We start from the raw sequence: 22,020 nt of genomic DNA, 5'->3' as shown, positions 1-22,020 counted from the left end.
TAGACTAGATTTAGTCCGGACTAGACTTAGTTAAGTTTGGACAAGATTTAGGTTGGTCAGATCTAGTCCGTGTTAGTTTTAGGTTGGTCAGGTCTAGTCAGGACTAGACTTAGGTCGGTTGGATCTAGTTCGGATCAGATTTTGGTTGATAAGATATAGTTCGGACTACATTTAGGTTGATTGGATCTAGTCCGTAATACATATAGGTTGATCGGACTAGATTTAGTTTAGTTCGGACTAATTTTAGGTTGGTCGGAACTAGTCTAGACTAGATTTATGTTGGTCAGTGAAAGTTCGCACTAGATTTAGGTTGGTCTGATCTCATTCGGACTACATATAGGTTAGTCAGATCTCGTCCCGACTAGATTTAGTTACGACTAGATTTAGGTGGGTTGGATCTATTCGGGACTAGATTTAGTTTGGTCGGATCTAGTTGAGACTAGGTATAGGTAGGTTGGATCTAGTGGAGACTAAATTTAGTTTGGTCGGATCTAGTTCAGAGTAGATATAGGTAGGTTGGTTCTAATCGAGACTAAATTTAGTTTGGTCGTATCTAGTTCAGACTAGATTTAGGTTGGTTAGCGAAAGTTCGGACTAGATTTAGGTTGGCCTGATCTCATTCGGACTAGATATAGGTTGGTCGGATCTCGTCCCGACTAGATTTAGATTGGTCGGATCTAGTTGACACTAGATTTAGGTGGGTGGGAACTAGTCGGGACTAGATTTAGTTTGGTCGGATCTAGTTCAGAGTAGATATAGGTAGGTTGGTTCTAGTCGAGACTAAATTTAGTTTGGTCGGATCTAGTTCAGACTAGATTTAGGTTGGTTAGCGAAAGTTCGGACTAGATTTAGGTTGGCCTGATCTCATTCGGACTAGATATAGGTTGGTCAGATCTCGTCCCGACTAGATTTAGGTTGGTCGGATCTAGTTGACACTAGATTTAGGTGGGTGGGAACTAGTCGGGACTAGATTTAGTTTGGTCGGATCTAGTTCAGAGTAGATATAGGTAGGTTGGTTCTAGTCGAGACTAAATTTAGTTTGGTCGGATCTAGTTCAGACTAGATTTAGGTTGGTTAGCGAAAGTTCGGACTAGATTTAGGTTGGCCTGATCTCATTCGGACTAGATATAGGTTGGTCTGATCTCGTCCCGACTAGATTTAGGTTGGTCGGATCTAGTTTAGACTAGATTTAGGTGGGTAAGAACTAGTCGGGACTAGATTTAGTTTGGTTGGATATAGTTGGGACTAGATTTAGTTTGGTCAGATCTAGTTCAGACTAGATTGAGGTTGGTCAGTGAAAGATCGGACTAGATTTAGGTTGGTCTGATCTAATTCGGACTGGATATAGGTTGGTCGGATCTCGTCCCGACTAGATTTAGGTTGGTCGGATCTAGTTGCGACTAGATTTAGGTGGGTGGGACCTAGTTCAGACTAGATTTAGGTTGGTCAGTGAAAGTTCGGACTAGATTTAGGGTGGTCTGATCGCATTCGGACTAGATATAGGTTGGTCGGATCTCGTCCCGACTAGATTTAGGTTGGTCGGATCTAGTTGAGACTAGATTTAGGTGGGTGGGATCTAGTCGGTACTAGATTTAGTTTGCTCGGATCTAGATCAGACTAGATTTAGGTTGGTCAGATCTAAAATTTATGAGCATGAACTGAAAAAGACGATTGAATGCTTTGACAATACGAAGACTTGAATTAGAAACATCCATAGACATGAAGTACATTATTACACAAGTTAGAAAAAAGAAAATAATTGTAATCATCCAAAAGCACGGTTGTGATTATCATTACAATAATTTTACTGTTTTCAGGTTACAGACATAAATCCACCACATTGAGCTAGAACCACCAAGCTAGAAACCGAGTGAAGAAAAGCAGTTTGAGTGTTTATTTCTGAAAGCTACTGATGATGAAATATTAGTGGTTACAGTCTGTACCTCACTAAAAAATGAAAACACCACAAAGTATGAAATGTGATTCTAAAAGAGAGCTCTTGTCGAGCCTTATGTACAATATAAACATTTGAATGAATACAAAAATAATATCCAGTTCTTCTGTACAGGTCTTAGAGTCGTAACAAGTCCTTTAAAAAAAGCAGCAAATTTGAGATGGGAATTTTGACCTGTTGGTGTCAGCTTGGCCAAATAAGAAGTGAAGGTGCAAAAAGTCCAGCAGAAACATTTGTACCTTGGATGAGAAGTGAAATTAAAATTCTAATCTTGCTTTTGGAGCAATGAAGCTGCTCGTGTTGACTCTGAAGGAGCAAACATGGCGGCCGCAGAAAAACCACCTGACTTGCAAACTAACTAGTGTTAAAGATGCTGTGAAGACTTGTGGGAACACAGAACGCAGAGAGCTGCTTGTTGCCTTTCTGCACGGTAAACGTGAGTACAATCTAAAAGTAAAAACTGAAATGCGCACAAATCAGGTGTTTCCTGGTTCCTGGTACGCTCACAGGGTTTCTTTCAGACCAGAAGGTTCTGAGTCCTAAGTGGCGCTGTCGGACATGCTGGGACTGTCCAGAGAGGACGCGTTCGGGGTTTGTGGCTCATTCTGGTCTGTGCTCTGCAGTGGGCAAGAACTGTCTTTGGGCCAGTGGAGGCGACTCAGACTCTGGTGAAGTTGGTCCAGTTCTATGGGCAGAGGGATGCCCAGCTCCTGGTTGAGGGACAGAGCTATGAAACAGTCCTCCAGCTTCTGGAAGGGTGGACTAGGCAGGGAGAAAACAGAAGAGGTTAGAAGTGGAACACTGATACTGAAATATCGATACCACATATTTATGCTGTAATATCAAATCAATATATCGATACTTTGGTTCAGGGGTGTCCAAACTTTGTCCAGCGAGGGCCACAAAAATAAAATATGAAGGATGCGAGGGCACTTTGATACATTTTGTACATTAAAACCAACACATAAATAAATGCTAACCACAACATCCATTACTTAACTTTGTGTTATCAATAAAAAAGCATATTTTACGTAATGTGGCTCTAATTTAAGTATTTTTAAGCATTCAAATTAGTAATGGCTTTTTTGCCAATGTCCGATATGCCGATATTGTCCAACTCTTAATTACCGATACCGATATCAACCGATACCGATATATACAGTCGTGGAATTAACACATTATTATGCCTAATTTGTACAATCAGGTATGGTGAAGATAAGGTCCTTTTTAAAAAAATTAATGAAATAAAATAAGATAAATAAATTAAAAACATTTTCTTGAATAAAAAAGAAAGTAAAACAATATAAAAACAGTTACATAGAAACTAGTAATTAATAAAAATGAGTAAAATTAACTGTTAAAGGTTAGTACTATTAATGGACCAGCAGCCCGCACAATCATGTGTGCTTACGGACTGTATCCCTTGCAGACTGTATTGATATATATTGATATATAATGTAGGAACCAGAATATTAATAACAGAAAGAAACAACCCTTTTGTGTGAATGAGTGTAAATGGGGGAGGGAGTTTTTTTTTGGGTTGGTGCACTAATTGTAAGTGTATCTTGTGTTTTTTATGTTGATTTAATAAAACAAAACAAAACAAACAAAAAAAGATACCGATAATAAAAAAAACTATATTATCGGACACCTCTAATTAAAATGGCTAAATGAACTAATTGCTATTTTATACATGTCATATCACAGTTATCGTGACCAAAATTGTCACGGTTATTATCATCGTGGTACTGTTGAGTTTGCGCTAAAAATACTTAAACACACAATAAAATCTTTTGACCAGGTTATTGTTTTTTTGAATAACTAAAATACACACACTGTTTAAAAAAAACTAGTATTTTGCATATTTTGTGTTTACACTTCACTGATAGTGTTTTAATCTTAGTTTTTTTATTGGTTTTATGGCTAAGCAATTGTTTTAAGTGTAGGTTTGTACATCACGAGCGCAGAGAAAGTCAGTGGTGTGTGGTTTGTACGCGCGAGGGTGTTGTCACTGTTGTGAGGTCGTATTTTTTGGTTTGATGTTATTTCTACAATGTGCCGTGTCATAACAAAGAACAACCCACTGGCACCAAAATGGCCTCTTCGCCACACTTTAGATAACCCTGCAGCAAAACACATTCAAGGCTCAAAATGCTCAACGTTATTTTACCATAACAATGTAAAAGGTTGATAAAGTAAACTCCTCTTTCTTTATACCCTTTTTATCTGCCTTATTTTGTAATTCAAGTATTTTTTCATTTGCATTTGAAGCAATTGTAATGTTGATAATAGAGGTAATTATTATTATTAATCATTATCAATAGTATAGTTAGTAGTGCAATAATGTTCATGGTCAATACTGTGTTATTGCTATCTACTTCATTACCTGCTTCTTCTTTATCATTTTTGGTATGTTAATGTTTTTTGTTATTGTTGTCTCTCGTTCTTGTCCCCCTCTTGGACCCACAATTTCCCCCTCTGTCTTCTTTTCTTCTTTCTATCCCCTCCTGCTCTGCTCCAGCTGCGCCAAAGACTAAATATATCCCAACATTTAATAAAGTCAAATACAAAATCAGCAACAAGAGAAGTATCCCACACTTCTCTTTTGTAAAGAAAATCTGTACAGCAGATATGGGCATCTACATCAACGATATACATTTTCTTAGCGGCTGGACAGGACATACGTTAAAAAAAATAAAATAATAATAATAATAATTTGTAAAAAATACATATATTTTAAAAAGGGTCAAAAATGCGGGCCTGTTGGTAGTTCTGTTGGTCATGGTCCAGGAGGACACGTATGTGCTAATGTTGTTTCTTAACCATAGATGGGCCGTGAGCACCCCCTAGAGGGCTGCCAAAAAATATATTTCTCTCAGCTGTGGCAAGTATGGGGCACAACAGTATTCAGTTGTAATACACTTTTCCACCACTTGTGGCAGTAATGTTACTCTCAAACAGACATAGAAGTCTGGAGCTGAAGTGAGAAGAGACGTTTCTTAAAGGCCTACTGAAACCCACTACTACCGACCACGCAGTCTGATAGTTTATATATCAATGATGAAATCTTAACATTATAACACATGCCAATACGGCCGGGTTAACTTATAAAGTGACATTTTAAATTTGCCGCTAAACTTCCGGTTCGAAACGCCTCTGAGGATGACGTATGCGTGTGACGTAGCCCGACGAACACGGGTATGCCTTCCACATTGAAGCCGATACGAAAAAGCTCTGTTTTCATTTCATAATTCCACAGTATTCTGGACATCTGTGTTCGTGAATCTGTTTCAATCATGTTCATTGCATTATGGAGAAGGAAGCCGAGCAAGCAAAGAAGAAAGTTGTCGGTGCGAAATGGACGTATTTTTCGAACGTAGTCAGCCACAACAGTACACAGCCGGCGCTTCTTTGTTTACATTCCCGAAAGATGCAGTCAAGATGGAAGAACTCGGATAACAGAGACTCTAACCAGGAGGACTTTTGATTTGGATACACAGACGCCTGTAGAGAACTGGGACAACACAGACTCTTACCAGGATTACTTTGATTTGGATGACAAAGACGCAGACGTGCTACTGTGAGTATGCAGCTTTGGCTTTTTTTTGCGTATGTACGTAACTTTTTTTAAATATATAAGCTTTATGAACCTTGGGTTAGGTGAACGGTCTTTTGGGCTGAGTGATTGTGTGTGTTGATCATGTGTTTGAATTGTATTGGCGTGTTCTATGGAGCTAGGAGCTAGCAGAGGAGCTAGGAGCTAGCATAACACGTACCGTACCGTACGTGCGCGTCACGTACGTAACTTTTTAAAAATATATAAGCTTTATGAACCTTGGGTTAGGTGAACGGTCTTTTGGGCTGAGTGATTGTGTGTGTTGATCGGGTGTTTGAATTGTATTGGCGTGTTCTATGGAGCTAGGAGCTAGCAGAGGAGCTAGGAGCTAGCATAACAAACACGCAGGTGTTATTATGCAGGATTAATTTGTGGCATATTAAATATAAGCCTGGTTGTGTTGTGGCTAATAGAGTATATATATGTCTTGTGTTTATTTACTGTTGTAGTCATTCCCAGCTGAATATCAGGTACCGTGAGTATGCAGCCTTGGCTGCTAAACATTCGATAACTTGACCGTATGTGCGCGTCACGTACGTAACTTTTAAAAAATATATAAGCTTTATGAACCTTGGGTTAGGTAAACGGTCTTTTGGGCTGAGTGATTGTGTGTGTTGATCAGGTGTTTGAATTGTATTGGCGTGTTCTATGGAGCTAGGAGCTAGCAGAGGAGCTAGGGGCTAGCATAACAAACACGCAGGTGTTTTTATGCAGGATTAATTTGTGGCATATTAAATATAAGCCTGGTTGTGTTGTGGCTAATAGAGTATATATATGTCTTGTGTTTATTTACTGTTGTAGTCATTCCCAGCTGAATATCAGGTCACCCCCGGCTCTCACAGCATCTTCCCTATCTGAATAGCTTCAACTCCCCACTAGTCCTTCACTTGCACTTTACTCATCCACAAATCTTTCATCCTCGCTCAAATTAATGGGGAAATTGTCGCTTTCTCGGTCTGAATCTCTCTCACTTCATGCGGCCATCATTGTAAACAATAGGGAACTTTGCGTATATGTTCAACTGACTACGTCACGCTACTTCCGGTAGGTGCAAGCCTTTTTTTTATCAGATACCAAAAGTTGCAATCTTTATCGTCGTTGTTCTATACTAAATCCTTTCAGCAAAAATATGGCAATATCGCGAAATGATCAAGTATGACACATAGAATAGATCTGCTATCCCCGTTTAAATAAAAAAAATTCATTTCAGTAGGCCTTTAAGTGCAAAAATTATGACTAAAGTGGTGAAGCTGTATTTTCATTTGCACTTTTAAGAAACATTATTATTATGTCCTATTAATCCAGTTATAATGTACTTATATTTGCACTGTGTAACTGTATGTACTATTTTTTTCTTATTAGGGACCGAGTCCCTTTGAGACAGAGGACCCTATTGTATTTCTAGCGTTTTATTATTATACCGCCGCCTCTTTGAGCTGTAATTTGACCCCCTTAACATGCTTCAAAACTCACCAAATTGGACACACACATCAGGACTGGCGAAAATTGCGATCTACTCAAAAAACCAAACCCCAAAACTCAAAATTGCGCTCTAGCGCTCCCTAGGAAGAAAACACAGACAAAACTGCCTTTAACTCCCAGTAGGAATGTCGTAGAGACATGAAACAAAAACCTCTATGTAGGTCTCACTTAGACCTAGATTTCATACACTGACAACCCCCAGCAAAAATCAACAGGAAGTTTGCAATTCCCCCTTCAAAACAAAAGTTGAGTAAAAACAGTCACCCTTTTTCCAAACATTATCTCCCTCTGAGCGCGTTTGTCGTGTCAGCTTCAAATTAGCACAGGAGAGATATTGAACCCGTCTGATTAAAAGTTGATTAAAGAGTTTTAATTACTGCTCCGGTTTGGATTTTATGAGTCCTCAAAGTCGGTCCCGTCCATCGATGCTTGCAGCTTTAATTAGTATTTATTTTTGTAATCAGCCTGTCCTCAACCTTGATAATATTTATGATTAACACATGATTTCATATCATTTTGTAAGAAGGTTAGAAATAATTATTGAATATGATTAAAATCAAGATTCAGTCTAATATTTGAGTGGATCCCTGGGGCCCTCTCTGTAGAGGAAAAGTTGGGCCCCGAGGTCAAAAAGGTTAAAAACTGGCCTAATACTTATGAGATCTGTTGGTAAAGTCCCAAAGATGGACTTGATCGCCGTTTTGGCTTTAGAAGAAGAATAGGAGCTCACCGGTTGTCAGGTGTGAGGTCGCAGCACGCCACAGCCAGCGGAAAGAACGCTGCAGGACAATCTTCAGGTAGGAACTTCTCCACAAACTTGCCCACATTCAAACCAAAGTCCAGAGTCCTGGGAAGACATTCGGGGTCTGCGTAGACCTTTCCGATGATCTGGATCACAAGACAGCGAGGTCCTTCGTCAACAAATAAGTACCGCAGCTTTACGATTGTAACGGAACAGAGTGAAAAAGTGACGTCACCTCACAAAGAACAATTCCATAAGAGAAAATGTCCACCTTCTCGTCATAGCGTTTCCCTAAAACACGATCAAACACAGGATGAAGTAAGCTCACTCGCGCCTGGTCAGTAGTTTGTTCCACCACTCACCGTTAAGCATCTCCGGCGCCATCCAGTAGGGGTTTCCAACCACGGTGTACCTTTTCTTGCGGTCAATACGTCGGAACACCCTTTTCTTATTGGCGCTCTTCTCGGGGGCCGGTTTCACTTTCTCTTCGACAATGAGTCGGGACAGTCCAAAGTCAGCAACGACCACGGTGTTGTCCTGAAGGGAAAAGGTAACACCTGATGGGTCACTCCAACTAATATGGATATGTGCTCGGAACTGAGGACACTTACCAGTTTAACCAGGCAATTGTGAGAGTTGAGGTCTCTGTGTATGATGCTCATGGAATGAAGGTATGTCTGACACAAAGAAGACATTTTTTAATGCACGCGTTTGCTGACTGACGTACTTCTTTTTAATGAGTCTATGCTAAAGTGAGTATGATCACTGGTGACAAATATGTTAATGCTAATAGCTGCACAAACACTGAAAGCTGCACTGTACTTTTTAGTCAGGTGCATCCAACTTAATATAACACGCATAATATGCATGGGAAATTACAAACCCCGTTTCCATATGAGTTGGGAAATTGTGTTAGATGTAAATATAAACGGAATACAATGATTGGCAAATCATTTTTAACCCATATTCAGTTGAATATGCTACAAAGACAACATATTTGATGTTCAAACTGATAAACATTTTTTTATTTGTGCAAATAATCATTAACTTTAGAATTTGATGCCAGCAACACGTGACAAAGAAGTTGGGAAAGGTGGCAATAAATACTGATAAAGTTGAGGAATGCTCATCAAACACTTATTTGGAACATCCCACAGGTGAACAGGCAAATTGGGAACAGGTGGGTGCCATGATTGGGTATAAAAGTAGATTCCATGAAATGCTCAGTCATTCACAAACAAGGATGGGGCGAGGGTCACCACTATGTCAACAAATGCGTGAGCAAATTGTTGAACAGTTTAAGAAAAACCCTTCTCAACCAGCTATTGCAAGGAATTTAGGGATTTCACCATCTACGGTCCGTAATATCATCAAAGGGTTCAGAGAATCTGGAGAAATCACTGCACATAAGCAGCTAAGCCCGTGACCTTCGATCCCTCAGGCTGTACTGCATCAACAAGCGACATCAGTGTGTAAAGGATATCACCACATGGGCTCAGGAACACTTCAGAAACCCACTGTCAGTAACTACAGTTGGTCGCTACATCTGTAAGTGCAAGTTAAAACTCTCCTTCGTCGGCTTCGCTGGGCCTGAGCTCATCTAAGATGGACTGATAAATAGTGGAAAAGTGTTCTGTGGTCTGACGAGTCCACATTTCAAATTGTTTTTGCAAACTGTGGACGTCGTGTCCTCCGGACCAAAGAGGAAAAGAACCATCTGGATTGTTATAGGCGCAAAGTTGAAAAGCCAGCATCTGTGATGGTATGGGGGTGTATTAGTGCCCAAGACATGGGTAACTTACACATCTGTGAAGGCGCCATTAATGCTGAAAGGTACATACAGGTTTTGGAGCAACATATGTTGCCATCCAAGCAACGTTACCATGGACGCCCCTGCTTATTTCAGCAAGACAATGCCAAGCCACGTGTTACATCAACGTGGCTTCATAGTAAAAGAGTGCAGGTACTAGACTGGCCTGCCTGTAGTCCAGACCTGTCTCCCAATGAAAATGTGTGGCGCATTATGAAGCCTAAAATACCACAACGGAGACCCCCGGACTGTTGAACAACTTAAGCTGTACATCAAGCAAGAATGGGAAAGAATTCCACCTGAGAAGCTTATAAAATGTTTATGAGTTTGAACATCAAATATCTTGTCTTTGTAGTGCATTCAATTGAATATGGGTTGAAAAGGATTTGCAAATCACTATATTCCGTTTATATTTACATCTAACACAATTTCCCAACTCATATGGAAACGGGGTTTGTAAAAGAAAACATTTATGTTGTTTCCTGCGCTGTTTTTAAATATAATATACACATCATTGTACATAATATATCACTACATTGATGAACAGAGGCGTTATGTTTGTGCCATCTTTTTTGGCTTGGACAAAATATGCATGGAAGCTGGTGATTATTTGTACATCAGGGATATTCAACTTCATTGTTTTGGGGGCCACATCTCCAGAAAGCTAAGGACCTGGGGGCCGGACTCCTCCCTTCACTATTAGTCTTATTTTGTATATTCCAGAGGACCTGAGTCCTTTACAGTAGACATTTGATTTTGTCAGCGTAACAAAAGTGCTCTGCTGTTTTTAAAGACCTTATGCAATAAAAGCTAATCAAAGAGCATCTCCATGACAGCACCCTTGTGTTTTTTTTAGAAACTGCTGCAAAAATGTGAGCGTCGCGTCGTTGTTTTTTTTAAAAACAGAACTCAATTGATGAAAAAGAGAGGACCTAAGATGGAACTTTGAGGAACACCAGAAGTATAACTAAATCAACGACAGCAACACTTTAGTTATATAAATAACATTATGTTACAATTATCACTGTTGACTATTTTTCAGCTGCCTTTTTTGGTTCTGTTTCGATATGTTTTTTGCGTGAAAAAACTTTTTTTCCTATCAAAGTTCTTTATTTTGCTTGTCAGCAAACATTGCTTTCTGCAGTAATTACCAGTGGTGCACTTTCCCCCCCAAGTTAACAGTTATTAAACAATACTTTTAAAATGGTAAATTGCCTTTTATTCCTTGATTACATCAGTGCTACACAAGTGTATCACCAGTGGTTTGGTAAACAGCAAGCAGAATGCAAAATGCAGCCTTTTTTTTTTTTTTACTCAAAAAGCTTATACTATGAAATTTCGATTTATGAACGCCTCTAATTGCGACTGTTTCGGTTTACGAACGTTTCCTCGTATTCCTCTGTGTGCGAACCATGTCTCGCCATACAAACGCTTAATTCTTTCAGCATGCCGCTGAAAGAAAGTGAGTGGCACTTCTGACGAGTTTGTTTCTACAATTGTGGTACCTAGACAGGTCAGAGCTGTGTCAGCCAGTCTAAGAGATCACTTTGTGTGATCAAAAACGCTTTAAATGTGTCCAGACTTTCACAGTCTTGCTGTATAGTTACAGGTTGCTAGACAACAGCATTGAGCTAGCGTTTTAGCGAGTTAGCCCTGCCTTGCGGCCCCTTCAGTTCAGGGATTTTACCAGCTAAGGGGCTTTGTTCTGCAGCAAGTCTTTAATTGTGACGAGACCAAAAAAGATGCCACAGCGGACCTTCATTATCACAGCTAAGGTAGGTAGGTACTACCGGGACACAAGACGATGAAGGATCACCTCACACTGCTAGTTTGTCCTAACGTGACTACATGAAGCTACAAATATTTGCAGACACAAAGTAAAATGATTCTCCTTTTTTGTTTTTTTATTGTAGCAACATGGTTGCTAACGCTTTGGAGCGCACCCATGAGGCTTGTGTGTGTGTTGAAACTTAATGTTGTTGTATTGTTTGGATAAAAAAACACTGTTGAGCCATTTCCCCCCTGTTATGTTGGTTTCGTATATATTTACAGTATGTTTACAGTATTTTAACAGTACATACAAACACACATACATACATACATACTGTATATATATATATATATATATACATACACACACACACATTATAGTGTCTACTAAAATAGAGACTTTTGTTGAGGCTAGAACCAATTATTCATGTTTACATAGTTTTTTTTATGGGGAACTCCGCTTTACTATATGAACTTTTCGGTTTACGAACCCATCCATCCATCCATTTTCTACCGCTTGTCCCTTTTGGGGTCGCGGGGGGTGCTGGAGCCTATTTCAGCTGCATTCGGGTGGAAGGCGGGGTACACCCTGGACAAGTCGCCACCTCACCGCAGGGCCAACACAGATAGACAGACAACATTCACACACTACGGCAGTGGTTCTTAACCTGGGTTCGATCGAACCTTAGGGGTTCGGTGAGTCGGCCTCAGGGGTTCGCCGGAGCCTCCGCCGCGGAGGTCAAGACACACCCGACTCATCGTGTAGATAAAAACATTTCCCTATCGGCGTATTATGGATACCCCCAAACAATGTTCCCTCTAATTTTCCATATGCGTGAGCAAACGCAAAAACTCTTTGAGCATTCAGTGGAGCACATGTGAGCGACGTCAGACGTGCACATGCACTGTGGCCACACCAGCAGCACACCTGTCCCAAACCTGACTAAATAACAAGTTCAATGTTTTATTATTATAACCAAATGACAGCAGCCATTTCCATGAGATTATTTTCTAATATAAGTGTTTTGGCCCACTTACAATGACAATAACAAAAAATATTGTTTTTCATGAGCTGTGTACTAGTATTGTATGTCTGGGTGGGGTTCCTGCTTTGGAAAGAATGTGTACCCCTTTCAGATATCGCATTTAGTTCCCACTAAAACATTCACATGTTGCACAATGAGATGTAAACATGGGATCATGTGTACATTCCTGTAACTTTCTGTTTGTAAAAGATATCTTTATTAGTATTTCTTTAATATAATAACATAATTTCATGATTAATATTTATAAATTACGATTAAATTAAGAATGTTTTATTTTTATTTTTTCACTGAAGAAGGGTTCGGTGAATGCGCATATGAAACTGGTGGGGTTCGGTACCTCCAACAAGGTTAAAAACCACTGCACTAGGGCCAATTTAGTGTTGCCAATCAACCTATCCCCAGGTGCATGTCTTTGGAAATGGGAGGAAGCCGGAGAACCCGGGGAGAACCCACACAGTCACGGGAAGAACATGCAAACTCCACACAGAAAGATCCAGAGCCCGGGATTGAACTCAGGACTACTCAGGACCTTCGTATTATGAACCATGTTAACCAATTAAGTTTGGAAATAGAGGTTCCACTGTATTTAATGAAAATACATTAAAGTGCAGTTTTAATATGAGGAAGTGTAAAATAATGTGTACCAACACCAAAAACAAGTTCAATGATTATTTCAGGAACAAACATTTTTTATCAACACACTAAAAAATCATTTGAACATAAAGTGTTTAGTAAAAAGTGTCAAGTTTCTAATACTTTTAGTTATATTTGAAGAGTTGAATCGCAGCAAGCACAATCAAAAAATCGAAACGTGCCTCTAGTGAGGTGCATTTAAATAAAGTCGCTGCTTCTTCAAAATGCACCCTGGCTGCATTTCTTTTTTTGTTTTCTTCAGGGCTCCACTTACAACAATGTGTGTGTGTGTGTGTGTGTGTGTGTGTGTGTGTGTGTGTGTGTGTGTGTGGGGCGGGGGGTTAATTGGACACCCCTTGCAAGAATGGTTCGTGCAATGCATCTTATTCATACCACAGTTGCATTACACAAAGTGAAATAAATATGCATTTTAAGAAGGATATTGTTAAAATCCGCCATGCAAGCCCAATGCTCGATGTTTTTGACACCTGTGCTTTACGTGACTGAATATTTACATTACAGTGCGTGCTTGCAAATATTTCACTAATCTCATCAGTCTGTGCAAACAGTCTACTCACCATGCCAGACGCGATGCTCTTTGCAAAGCTCACCCTTTGGTCCCATGGAAATGGATCCTGTGGAGATTAAACAGGAGACGAGATGTCAACGTTGAGCTTTGAACACCAGCAAATAATTACATTCATACTATTCGAGTCAACTCTTAAACATGGAGGAGAGTCGACCTGGCAACACTTTCTATAGTCTTGGCCGCTCCACCAGGCCTCCATTCAACTTTCAAACAGTGATGAGTTTACTTCAGGTCGCCCCCCCCCCCACACAACTGCTTGTCCTCCGCAGCAACTCTCCTCATGTGTTTGTGCAAAAAAGAAGTTGGAACTCACTGTGTCTCTGATGAAGTCCTTAAGGGTTCCTCCTTCGATGAACTCTGTGATCAAATTCAGCCTCTTATCCTTGTAGAGAACACCGATGAACTTGAGCACGTGAGGGTGGTCAAGGCACCGCATCACTTTGACCTAAATGGTGGAATGAGATCAGCGAGAAAACAGACCTTAAATGCAATAATCAATGATGTCCGGCAAAACTGGGTAGAAAACCATCTCCACACAGCAAGCAACAAAGAGATGATTGTTGGCACATGTGCTGTGCTTTCCGCTGTACATAGAATACGTTACAAGTCCGACTGTTTTGTCTGTGAGGAAGTGCAGAACTCCTGCAACTGATTACCTCCTTGAGGAAAGTTTTCTGGGTCTCCTCGTCGCAGCGAATCAGCTCCTTCATCACCATCACCTCTCCCGTGGCTTTATGAGTCACCTGTGAGCCAAACGCAACAATTACATCACCATGGCCCCGCAGGCTGTGGCTCATTAAGACGGAGAGAACGAAACCTTGATGGCTTGTCCGAAGAAGCCCTTCCCCAGAACCTCGCCGTGGATGAGGTCACACGGCCGGAAGATGCGATGAGAGCAGCTACTGGAGGACCTCAAAGATTCCGAGCGCCCAATGTCTCGGGTCAAAAAAAGGTGCTCTTTGGGGGAATTGGGCCCAGGGGACTTGCATATGCTGTTGCTGCGCCTAAGACCAACAATATAGACGTTAAACATATAACAGACTAGGCCTGGGCAACATCGATTTTATCTATAAATTCAAGTTTTTGTTTCAGACGATTTAAAAAATAGAAAATAAAGTTTTTTACACTGACACTGGCCGAGTTAGTGGGCGGCCAGTGTCTTGGTTGCTTTGTTGGGTCTGATCCTGTCTCTGGCCATGCTCCCTCCACCCCAGCAGAAAATGGCGTGGAACAACGCAGAGGTAACCACAGTGTATGTTTCTTTTACTTTTTATTCATAGCTGTACGTAGAAGTGGCTGGTTGCATCAGCTCTGCTCTTTTAATGTCTTTAATGTACTTTGTGTTCTTTGATGTTTCCCTTTATGCTTATGTGTGTAATGGCTATGAGTTGTTTTTTCCCTTGGCCTCAGTCTGGACCCCCTCTCCAGGAGCCCAAGGTTAGGACCGATTTTTTTTTCTCACCCCCCAAGTCCCCCCATTGTTTACTTGTATCTCACCTTTTTTGTAAGGGGCGCCGGAAGTTGGCAGACCCGTCAGCGATCCTGTTCTGTCTCCCTGTAATGTTGGTCTGATCTTGAATGGGATTGTGCGGAAAATTTTAATTTCCCCTCAGAGATTAATAAAGTATTTCAGATTCTGATTCCGATCTGATTTTTCTACTCTTGCTCTGGCATATTTCTGCCTCCAGGACCCTCCGTGGTTTCTGCCGTGCCCCTTATTTCCTTGGCGGAGATTGAAAAGCATGGCTAAAACATGGCTAAAGCTAACGCTAACGAGAGCGAGACGTTTGTTCCAAAGAAAACAAAAGGCCAGGGTTACTGCTGGTTTTGTAAAGCAGTTTTACGAAGTCTGACCCCTGGTCGGATCAAGAACCTTTACATAATTATGTTTTATTGTTAAATTTGTTATTTCACACATTAAAATGTATTATTGAACAATATATTTCCCATCCATGCATTTTGCTACCAAACATGCATAAAATAAAAATCAGGTTTGATAAAAAAAAAATTGTTTAAAGTATAAAAAATTGTTTTACGTAAAGAAGTGTGAAAATGAATGCTCACTTCCCAATTTAGCCAAGGGCTACAGTTTTGTGCTGATGGTTATATTTTCTGCTTTAAAAAAGTGCAATCGTGAGTCGGTGACATCCAGCACATTTAACCTTACATAAAACATACAGACAAAGTAGACAGCGGACCATACAGTGGGTCTGGGTTACTCTTTGCCTCATTCCTCACCTGTGAGTAAAGAATGCACTAACGACCTGATAAGACCGAAAGAGAGAGAGGTGCTACCTGGTGGTTGTTTGAGCACATTGCAGCTAGTGCTAGATAGTACCACTCCTTAATGCTTCAGTCACATGCAGGATTCCCACAGGAATGAGGCACAAATACAACCTTACCTATTATAAGGGGGCCTTTGGTGGTGTTTGTTTCATAATAGCCAATTGTAATGAGTCGGTGCTTTTGCTGCCATCTAGTGTTAACTTGTAAGTTATGTTTTGGCGCTCAGTGTGGCAATAATAAAAACATCAATATTTTTTTCCAAACTATACACACATTTGTGAGTAAATAAAGCAGATGTTGCTGAATCCGTTGAAATCCTGTGCTTTTGCGAATTACAAAGAACACTTACAACAAATTAACTAAATCACAAGCTGAAAAATAAGCCTTAAAAACATTGCATCGTTTACTGCAACTTTTTGAAAAAGCGGCCACAAATTCAGGCATTCAGGGCTGAAAGACATAACAAGCTGCAGTGTTTTGGCGAATACAAACCTCAAAGACCTCCTCTTCAGCGTGCCGTCATCCACCTCAGACCTCTCCAGGACTGCGTTCGACGGCGAGGACAAGCGCATCCGGGAGGTTGCTGGCGCTCCCAGGGGGTTCCTGGGCGCTCCCAGCCTGAGACGGTCCAAACGCTGCCTGACTGGGTCATATTCTAAAAGCAGCTGTAGTGTCTGACTGGTGCGATGGATCAGGTCGTCCACCTACATGAATCAAAACGGCTCTGTAACATTTGACTTTATTATTTCTATTTAGACCCACTGACAAAACATGCACTGGACTGTTACTGCATGGACCCATATATAAAACGACCTCGCTCTTTCAAGACCCGTAATAATAGTAGATCTAACATTCGTTTGCTGCTCAAAAGCTGTTTGATGACTCATGCATAACCCGTCTCTTCAAATTAACCTCATACCTCCTCGTGTTGTTTGTGAACTTGCCCCACCTCTGAGACTTAAGAAAAAAAAAAAAAACAGGTCTCGGCCGCAATTTCTCCACGTCATTGGTGTGTGAGAGTGATAAGGAAAAAAGATCTGTCTCAAATTGTTTGGCACCACCTGCTTTTTTACATGTATAAATCTACACTGCAAGTTATTTGCCACTGACCGAGATTTTACATTTTATTTCAAGACATTTCCCTGGTTTTAAGAGCAATTTAGTCATTAACAAATTTTAGCATGAATATATATATTTTGTTTTATTTAAGTTTAAAAATATTAAAATGGATTGAATGTTGGTTTCCCCCACATAGAACATCGTGTTTAAAGATTCTGCAACATCTTGAGGATTTAAGATTTGCAAATTGAATATCAATCAATCAATCAAAGTTTATTTATATAGCCCTAAATCAAGAGTGTCTCAAAGGGCTGCACAAGTCACAACAACATCCTCGGCTCAGATCCCACATCAGGGCAAGAAAAAACTCAACCCAATGAGATACAATGAGAAACCTTGGAGAGGACAGTGACCGGTGCAATGGACGTCAAGTGGATCTAGTTAATAGTGTGAGAGTCCAGTCCATAGTGGGGCCAGTAGGTAATGCTGGCTTTCAGAATAAAATAGTTATTACAAGCCTAAAGTTCCAGCTAATTTTCTAGATATACAAATCTTAATTTAGGATGCCTTATTAAGTAAAAATATCTGTCAATGCAGCTCATTAATTTAACTAGTTTTTAGTATTTTTTTGCTAAAATCTAGTCTTCTTAGCTTATATTTTTACAGCTCTTTCATGCTGTGTACACACCCCAAATAGAAGGCGAGCCTGCTTTTTACAGACATTTTTTCTATTAAAAAATGTTAGCATCAAATAAAGGGACATAAGTGTTCCTCAGGTCAAAATAGTACTTAAATAATCACTTACTGTTGTGGTAGAACTACGCAGAATGATACTGAAAGTTGGTTCCAATATTTTGCTCCCCTTAAATAGCTAAACATTGTGACCAAAGTGTCATAAAAGCACTGTATGATAGCATGTAACCACAATAATAAACATAACAGTTAAAGTAATACTTTGTGTAAGTGTCACCCAAAACTGTAATACATCATGTTCTGTATTGAATCTCACTGGTTTGCACCTGGTGTGTTTATACTGTCTGCTGAGTGTTTAAAACAGACTTGTTTGTAGTTTTCAGAGGAAAGTTTTTACAAGTTAGCGCATAAAGAAAACAATAGTGTGAGAGTAAGCCTCAAAGTGGTATAAGCATTGCTCATAGCATCCTCTCCCTGCTGAAGAATGCATTAATCAAGTAAGCATGTAAAGAATGACACAATTCCCACATGCAGCTGCAGCTGATGCACAAAAACAACTTGGGGGGAGTTGACGTGGCATTAATGACAGCACTAAAATTGGATATTACTTCATTTATCCGGGAGGTTATGGATTGCAAGATGTGAAACGTCACCTCTTCCTCCAGCAGCGTCCCCACAGGAAGGCCATTAATCTCCAGGATCCTGTCTCCAACGTGGATGGCATTGCGCACCTCTGGACTAATGAGCATCCCTCTGACCCTGGTGGTAACACAGCACCACAACATTACAACATGCTAATGTTAATTTAAGGCCAAGGCATGTGTTGTGCAATTAATTCAATTTTAATCTCGATTTTGGCTGCCGCAATTAAATGAAGGTGACCGACGGCGATATTGACATTTAAAAAGCAGGCTACGCTGCATATTAACTCAAGTTCTTTCATCGCTGTACTGCCGCCCATGCCACAGGCCATTGTGTATGCGCGCAGAGCTCCATGATCAGGCCGGCATTATTAAACTTTTCCCGGGATGCTGCAGCCGGTCGCCTCGTCTCACTTGCGTGGAGTTCTCGGTGTGCGTTAAAGACAGCGCCATTATTATTAAATGGACGCCTGCACATCACGCGGCACTGCTTGTCTCCCTGGAGTCGCGCTAGCAGGACTAACGGGTAACCATCACGCTAAATAGAAACTGGAGACACTTTTCCGCCGAGTGCCAACACCAGCAAGATGTGCTTTCCATTAAACTTTATGCACCCCCTGCATCTGCGCGTGTGTGCAAATGTAATTAAAAATTACTCTTTGCATGAGTACAATTGTTACACTAAATGATGCAATATTTTTGTATTTTGTTATATAAAGGGGTCATATTACGATTTTTTTTCTACATTTAAAACATTTTCTTGTGGTCTAAATAACATTTAATGGTGGTTCTTTGGTTAAAATTTTGCATAGATTATGTTTTACAGTTTTCAAGCTGCTTTCTGACCATCTCTTTAGGATGCGCCGTTTGATGGGCGGTCTTATTTACGTGCCTCCACTTGCACAGCGTCGTCTCCACGCCATCTTTATTTTAGTTTTTAGTGCTTCAATAGCGAGTCTACTGACAGATTAAGTTCGAACTATACGCTACTTGATATTTAAAAATGGCAACAGCATATCCATGTACAAGCCAGTCAAACATGCATCAGAAATACATAAATAGAGCAAAAGGCATCACGTCATAAGAAAAAGATGAACTGTTAATACTAATAATGAACAAAACACAAAATGTGTCTTTAAATATATGGATAACATCTATTTAGCCCTATTATTAGACCACATGTGTCAAACTCAAGGCCTGCGGGCCAGATCTGGCTCGCCACATCATTTTATGTGGCCCGCGAACCCCTGGAAATAAGTACCTTATAATTTCTTACCAAATGTTTCGTTTTTTAGATTTTCAAAGAAAAAATATATGTCCAGCATGAAATTGCATACCTTTTTAAACAATAATAGTATCCAATAATGCAACAAATATCATATCATACTTTCCAAACATTTTTTTGTCAAGATAAAAATAAATACTTAAACATCTGCTTGACTTATGATTTCAAAGCAAGTCATCCATCCAATTGTACACTATAGAAATGATAATAGATCATACGGTAGAATTTACAGTGGTTTTTAAAGGGTATTACTGTAAATTGAAAAAACTACCACTGTCTTTTAAGGTAAAATTCTGTTGACTGATCTGCCAGTTTTTCACTGTAAAATCTACGGTTGTTTTTTTATGGTGCATTACAGTAAATGTAAAAAAAAATGTACCACCTTTTTTACAGTAAAGAACTGGCAGCTCAGTAGTCTGAATTAAAAAAACAGTGGTACTGTTTTTCCAACTCCCAGTTGTTTTTCCGTTAGTTGTGAAAACCAGCTGCCAGTAGTTTTCCGTAAAAACAGTGGTATTGTTTGCCTATTTACCGTAATATGTTGCAAAAAAAACCAACACTGTATATTTCACAGTAAATTCTGGTGACTGAGTTGCCTAAAGATTTTTTTTCACGGTATACATATATACAATAATCCTAGGCAGAGGCAAATTCATATATTATTCGGTGTTATTTGCAGCCCTCTGATGGCCGCCATAACTTCGATGTAGCCCTGAACGAAAACGAGTTTGACACACCTTATTAGACTATTTGAATACATATTATATGATGACGTCACATTTGCAAGTTCACAAGTAAATGACCGACCTGTGGGAAACACTATGTTTTACCTAACGTGAATAATCGTCATTTTGAATCATGATTTCAATAGTTATTAAAAAAAATGGTGATTATTATTTTGGCCATAATCGTGCAGCCCTAAGCACGGCGATATGAAATATTCAGTAAATATAAATCTATGAGCCTCTCTTGCAAGCAGCACACAATTTGCACACAGCCGGACTTATTCCTGTCAGGCGCCACTCACTCTTTGACTTGGACACTCGCTGAGCCGTTGGCGTCCCTCAGCACAGACACCGAGAAGCCCCTCTTGCCGTTGGCCGCGGAGGGCATGGAGATGAGTGTCACTGTGTGGGGCAGGGAGTCCAGGACGGAGTCATGTGAGCGCTTTTCCAACATGGGCGTGAGGATCACCTGCTTGTAGCACTTCCCACTGCGTACGACAGCAGAAAGGTCAACTGCTTTCATGCGCCAACAGGCCTTTGTTTCTGGCTGACGCTCTGAAGGGAGCGGCATTAAAGGATTGGAAGACTAATGGAAAATGTCTAATGACGGCAATTATTAGCCTTTGATCTGAATCTATTCACACAAAGAAAAGAAGATGGATGCCATATTGTTGTATAATAAAAATATATTTGCTTATGTGCCAACAACTTTCTGCTGAATTCTAATTAACTATAGACTACATTAGAAAAAAGTCATGGTATTACCATCTTACTTGCCAACCCTCCCGAATTTTCCGGGAGACTCCCGAATTTCAGTGCCTCTCCCGAAAATCTCCCGGGACAACCATTCTCCCGAATTTCTCCCGATTTCCAGCCGGACTTAAGGCACGCCCCCTCCAGGTCCGTGTGGACCTGAGTGAGGACAGCCTGTCGTCACGTCCGCTTGGCCAACCAAAAAGTAACCAAAGAACACTATATAGTGTTCTGTGGTTACTTTTTGGTTGGCCAACGGTTTACGTTGTATTGCGCATCCTGACGGCAAGTGTGGGAGTCGGTTCTGAAGTATGAAGTAAAGAGAAGTAACTTCGTCACCTCGCCTGGTTATTGACTCCAACCCAGAATATTACACTGCCCATACCTACGCTCCTTCAAAGGCTGTGCTACTGTCTGAAAAGCATTGCACTTTCAAATACAACAATGAGTAGAGAGGAGTGTTATGTGTGTGTATATGTGTAAATTAATGAACACTGAAATTCAAGCATTTATTTTATTTATATGTATATATATATATATATATATAATAAAATACATACACTACCGTTCAAAAGTTTGGGGTCACCCAAACAATTTTGTGGAATAGCCTTCATTTCTAAGAACAAGAATAGACTGTCGAGTTTCAGATAATGTTCTCTTTTTCTGGCCAGTTTGAGCGTTTAATTGAGCCCACAAATGTGATGCTCCAGAAACTCAATCTGCTCAAAGGAAGGTCAATTTTGTAGCTTCTGTAACGAGCTAAACTGTTTTCAGATGTGTGAACATGATTGCACAAGGGTTTTCTAATCATCAATTAGCCTTCTGAGCCAATGAGCAAACAAATTGTACCATTAGAACACTGGAGTGATAGTTTCTGGAAATGGGCCTCTATACACCTATGTAGATATTGCACCAAAAAACAGACATTTGCAGCTA

General features: G+C 40.2%; 1 protein-coding gene across 1 annotated transcript in view; it reads right to left on the bottom strand.

Moving 5' to 3' along the window:
• Window positions 1–1,101: 1,101 nt before the first annotated feature.
• Window positions 1,102–22,020, bottom strand: part of limk2 (LIM domain kinase 2) — a 59,561-nt gene continuing 38,642 nt past the window's right edge. The window contains exons 5-16 of the mRNA XM_062051312.1: window positions 20,634–20,819; window positions 18,334–18,439; window positions 16,421–16,632; window positions 14,460–14,646; window positions 14,299–14,385; window positions 13,956–14,087; window positions 13,632–13,688; window positions 8,406–8,471; window positions 8,157–8,331; window positions 8,030–8,085; window positions 7,783–7,940; window positions 1,102–2,716 (exon numbers count right to left, since the gene is read on the bottom strand). Of these exons, the coding sequence (XP_061907296.1) occupies window positions 2,494–2,716; window positions 7,783–7,940; window positions 8,030–8,085; window positions 8,157–8,331; window positions 8,406–8,471; window positions 13,632–13,688; window positions 13,956–14,087; window positions 14,299–14,385; window positions 14,460–14,646; window positions 16,421–16,632; window positions 18,334–18,439; window positions 20,634–20,819 (1,645 nt within the window). The 3' untranslated portion in view covers window positions 1,102–2,493. The remainder of the gene's footprint in view (window positions 2,717–7,782; window positions 7,941–8,029; window positions 8,086–8,156; window positions 8,332–8,405; window positions 8,472–13,631; window positions 13,689–13,955; window positions 14,088–14,298; window positions 14,386–14,459; window positions 14,647–16,420; window positions 16,633–18,333; window positions 18,440–20,633; window positions 20,820–22,020) is intronic.

The sequence above is a fragment of the Entelurus aequoreus genome, linkage group LG06, assembly GCF_033978785.1.
Source record: "Entelurus aequoreus isolate RoL-2023_Sb linkage group LG06, RoL_Eaeq_v1.1, whole genome shotgun sequence".
Lineage (NCBI taxonomy): Eukaryota > Metazoa > Chordata > Actinopteri > Syngnathiformes > Syngnathidae > Entelurus > Entelurus aequoreus.
This window is presented reverse-complemented; position numbering and strand designations above follow the sequence as displayed.